The sequence below is a fragment of the Lipotes vexillifer genome, unplaced genomic scaffold, assembly GCF_000442215.2.
Source record: "Lipotes vexillifer unplaced genomic scaffold, Lipotes_vexillifer_v1.1 scaffold583, whole genome shotgun sequence".
NCBI classification, from domain to species: domain Eukaryota; kingdom Metazoa; phylum Chordata; class Mammalia; order Artiodactyla; family Lipotidae; genus Lipotes; species Lipotes vexillifer.
In genome coordinates, this window is record NW_006784184.1 from 1302581 (window position 1) to 1307608 (window position 5028).

The 5028-nt window shown below is 56.9% G+C and overlaps 1 protein-coding gene across 1 annotated transcript in view; it reads right to left on the minus strand.

The window, feature by feature from the left end:
* ADAMTS15 (ADAM metallopeptidase with thrombospondin type 1 motif 15) overlaps window positions 1-5028 on the minus strand; it is a 24108-nt gene that overhangs the window by 7748 nt on the left and 11332 nt on the right. The window contains exons 3-5 of the mRNA XM_007456579.1: window positions 3454-3586; window positions 2563-2730; window positions 2102-2385 (exon numbers count right to left, since the gene is read on the minus strand). Coding sequence (XP_007456641.1) covers window positions 2102-2385; window positions 2563-2730; window positions 3454-3586 — 585 coding nt within the window. The remainder of the gene's footprint in view (window positions 1-2101; window positions 2386-2562; window positions 2731-3453; window positions 3587-5028) is intronic.

Sequence of the window (5028 nt, forward strand, 5' to 3'; positions counted from 1 at the left end):
GTAAAAGATTCGTTTTTCTTAGGGAAAGAGGAAGAAAGGTCACAGGCAAAAGTGAAAAATGAGGAAGAAAGAGCTGGTCATAGAAGAGAAAAGTGAAGCTATGAAGTAACAGCTTAGGTGGTTGGGAGAGCGAGAACTCAGGAGATGAAACGTGACGTGACCCCTGGGCAGGCCCACCGCGGTGTCCAGGTCATTGATTCAAGCTGAGGCCAGCGAGCAGGACTGCGTGTGCTTCTCCGGCCATGTTCACCTACGCTGGCACCACTGAGAAGGTGAGGGAGTCGGATGCCACCAGGGTGGTGGCTTAGCCCAGTGAGTACGAGGAATGGGGACGGGGGCAGAGGAGTGTAGGTGAAGGAGTGGTTCCAACAATGGACCACTGTGTCTCAGCTCAGTAAGAGGCTGGTGAGGGCCTGAGAAGCCCGAGGGATGATGGAAAGATGTCGGGTCAAGGGACTGTAGGTCAAATGGGATTGAAGACTTGCTGGAGTCCCAAAACTGGAGGGAGTGAGCTGGGAAAATCGGGCTTCAGTGGACAGAGTGGGACCCCTGAAATGAGATCTCTGGGGTGATTCATAGGACAAGTTTTGTGCTTTGACCTTAGCTAATGAAGGCAGTGTCCGCCCTAAAGGGCCAGGGTGGAGGAGGGACAGTTCGCTCAGAAAGAAGGTTGAGGATAGAGTGGATTTGGCTCCTGATGGATTGAGAGGTCCAGAGAGCTTCCCCCATCACATTTCCTGTATCCAGTATCCCCCTAACCAATCTCTTTATCCTCCAACTCATCTTCCCAAGAGAAGGAACTGGCAGTGACCAGCCTGTCCTCAGGACCTTCCAGCCTCAAGGCATCATGCTGGTGGTCAAGGCAACTACGGGCTAGTAGTGAACCACCCTCCCAAAGATGCCCCCAATGGAGTGCCCATCCATGCTAGCCTCCAGCTCAGCCCACCACCCAGACTCTGCTCCAGCTCTGCCTGTTGAGACCCTACTCATCCCTCGAGGCTCTCTTCAAATCCCACCTCCTCATCAAGGCTTTTTCAGGCCCTTCTAATCATCATTAATCTCTCATCCCTGCTCTCCACGGCACGTTCTCGCACTCTGTCTCAACACACAGCACACACCCCTCTGCGTCCTGGATTACAGTTACATTTCTAGCTTCCGCACTAGACTGTGCGCCCTCTCTGACATGGCCCATGTTTCATTCGTTTTTCTGACCACCACAGTACTTTACCCAGATCCCTGAATAGAGTGGGTTGTTGCCTAATGAATGAATGAAGCTTTAATTAAACGTATATTCCCAGAACACAGAAGATTCTACATAATTCTGTAGCATGCCCATCTTGGGGCAATGGATAAAGTGCTTGGTGAATGCTTTTTTATTATTGATCCATGGCCTCTGAGTACATAAAACCCCAAGGCAAGCCCTCCCGTGGCCAACGCAGGGGCAGGAGCAGGCTGGACGATTCCCACCAGGATCAAGGGAGAAGATGGGCCTCTTTCTTATTCCTTTTGGTGGAAAAGCGCAAATCCCTTTGCTATCCCAACCCAAGATCTGGAGAAAATAAAGTTTTTGTTATATTCAGAGAGTATTTGGATTCTGAATTTGTTCCGGTTTGGTTGCTATTCCTGTTTATCGGGAAAAAATAACTTTTGTTCATTTACGTTTCAACTTCAAAAACGACCAATCACAACAGAAACTGAAGCTTGGTTCGGGATGTAACAAATAGGGTTCTGAGCCCGGCTCATCTTGAGCCCACAGCTCCCTGGCCATGAAACACCCGCTGAGGGCAGAAAGGAAGGAGCGGGCAGTGAGCCAGTCCGAGCTCCAGGTGTTGGGCTCCAGAGCTCCTCCCAGGGTGCAGCTCAGGGCCGGGCCCACTGCCCCTGGGAAAGCACCCCACCTGCCTACGGCCTCACCAGTTTCTCTGACCGGCCTCATCTTTTCTCTCCGGTTTCGGAGTCACGAAGGGGCCAGGACCACAGCCAGGGCAATCAAGGCACAGAGCAGCAGTGAGATACAGTTACGGCCACAGAGCAGTGTGTGCCGGGGCTGGTCCCCAGGGCAGGTCCCCGGAGTCCACCCCCCGCCCCCCAGCCCACTCACCCTGTGCTTGCTGAGGCTGCGTCTCTCCACACAGGCCCCCTTGAGGCAGAAGCTGCCGTCCCCGCAGCTGGTGCCGTCGGCCCAGGGGAAGTGGCGGGTCTGGCACAGCGTCTGGCCCTTGGCCTTGCCCGTGCACCACAGCTTGCTGCAGCGCTGCATGTAGGGGCAGGGCTTGGAGCCCACGCCGAAGGCCAGCTCGCACTGCTGGCCCAGCGGGTAGCTGGCACCCGGCAGGTCCTCAGGCAGGGACACGGGCTTGCTGGGCTCGTCCAGAAGACAGTCGCCTGCGGGGGCCGAGAGCGCGCATCAAGGGCGGAGCCAGAAAGGTGGCCGTGGCCAGCGCAGGGTCTCGACGGGAGCAGGGATGAAACCGGGGGAACGGAATGGGCCCCGGCAGACGCCGTGGGTCACGCGGCACAGATGGCATGGGGCCGAGCCCGCCTCCCCGGGGCCCCGCTTACCGTGCCCGCTGTCTAGGAAGTCAGTGACGATGGCGGCGCTGCAGGCCGACCAGGGGTTGGCGCGGTCGATCTGGATGAGCGTCGGGGACATCATGTGGTTGCCCCGGAGCTTCCCGAACACCTCCTCGCACACCTTCACGTTGTCGTGGGGCATGTTGAACACGTGGCCTGCAGGGGAGGCGAGAGGCCTCAGAGGGCGGCACGCGGGCAAGCGCGGAGCAGCCTGAAGGGCGGGTGGGGGGCGGGAGCTAGAGGACCTGGGTCTACGGCTTTCAGGCGGGTCATTTCTGCCTAACGGTAGATTGCTTCGCAAGCGTCCTCAAGATCATGTTCCTGGGGACTTCCCTGGTGGCGCAGTGGATAAGACTCCACGCTCCCAATGCAGGGGGCGCAGGTTCAATCCCTGGTCAGGGAACTAAAATCCCACGTGCATGCCGCACCTAAGGAGCCTGTGTGCTACAACTAAGGAGCCCACGAGCCACGACTAAGGAAGCCATCTGCCACAACGAAGGCCCAGTGCAACCAAATAAATAAATAAATATATTTTTTAAAAAATCATGTTGGGGTTTTATTGCTGTTATATTAAAAAAACAGAGAGAGAGAGAGCATGATCTCACAGGTCCTGTCCTGCCCATCGGCTGTGGGCTCAGTAGGGAACGTCCTCTCCCCTTGGCCCCTAGTTGATGAGACACTCTGACCGCTGACCAACACAAACAGTGCCACCAGCCACCTGGGCTGGGGCGATCGGGAAAGTGAGCCATCACCAAGGGCGACTCTGACCCTAAGGAAGGAGCCCAAGGGAGCAAAGATAGACGCCCACCCCTGCCCAGAACACCCAGTGCAGACCCAGAAGGGCACTCTCCCCCCTCCCCCAAGAGCCCCCAGCCTCACCCAGCTCGTGGGCGGTGGTGAAGGCCGAGGGAAGCCCGTCATCCTCGATCACGGAACAGCTTCTCTTGGGGTCGCACATGGTGCCCACATCAGCCATGCCCAGCGTGTCACAGGTGGTGGCCCCACACAGGTCCTGCCCAGGTCGGGGAGAAGCAGAAGCCGGCCAGAAGTTAGAGACGTAACAGAGGGACCAGATGGGAAGGAGGGGCACTCACCCCGCTCTGGGTTCCAGCAGGCCCGGCACTTCCCAGCCAGGCCCTTTGCCCAGGGGGCTGCAGGGCTGTCATTCATGGAATGCACGCAGGGAAAAAGCCTCAGGAGGGAAGCTCGGTGGCTCACTGAGAAGATGCGACCCAAATCCTACCCAGGGAGGCCCTGGGAGGAAATTAGGAGGTACAGGATTACACTGAAAGGACTGTTGCTTGCTATAGACACAGCCTTCTAGCCCCGAAAACGGCGACTCCCCAGCCGGGTGAGGTTCCAGTCATGGCTAACTGGGCAGGAGTGGGTGGAAGGCTGGCACCACCCCAGCCAGGGTCGGCTCTGGGAGCCTCGATCCTTGATGAGGGACTGCCTTTGGACCACCATGAAATAAGCTCAGATTCTCAGCCAAAGGGTCACTGGCCAAGGGCCCGCCCTGCCCAAAGCCCAGCTTCCGCGGGCTGGGAGTAGGCAGAGAGAGGCAGAGACAATCCTGGATACAGACCCAGCTCCACTGGCCACAGACGCTTGGGGGACCGCGGGCTCCACGGCTGCTCCAAAGAAGATAATTACATGAGTCGTGACCTAAGCAGAAAGGTCCCTCTTTCTGTACTGAAACAGCCTGAAGCGGGGCCAGAGCCTCTGGCAGCCTGGACGGAATACACTTCACGGATGTGGAAGGGTCTCCTGGGGGCACAGCTCGCAGGACTCAGGAGCATTATGGGCCAGCAACTCATCCAGGTGCCTTTGGAGCCCGGAGTTGGAAATAGGATGAGACACCTGTACACATTCTGCTCCTCCTGAGAAGACACTTTGAACGGTTGACACTGGTACTCTCTACATCACATCCCTGCCTTTAACATGGAGGGCATTTGACAGTTTACACGAAGTTGACGTGCAGCATCTCGTGTAATCCCCACCACAGTCTGAAGAGGCAGAAGTATTATTACACCCATTTGTCAACGGTGGAGACCGTGACTCATATCACAGCTAATCACAGCGGCGACTGAGTAAATGCTGACACCGGGCCTGCACCTGACACACACAGCGCTAGTTAATCCTCCAGCATCCACTACAGTAATGATGGCACCATCACCCTCCACAGACACCTCTTCAGACTCCCCTGAAGCTCAGAGAAGCTCGAGTCCCAGTCAGGGTCTGAGGACTGGACAGTCACCCTCTGTCCACTTCATCACCGCTGTTTACTCAGTGTCTCCTGAGTCCACGCACTGCAGGTGTTTCCCCCCGGGAGCCCAGGGGCTCACACAACAGGCACAGAGAGCTGTCCTCAGCTGTGTATCTCCCTAGGGGTGTATGTGTGCCTGTGTGTGTGTGTGTGTGTGTGTGTGTGTGTGTGTGTGTGTGCATGTGCGC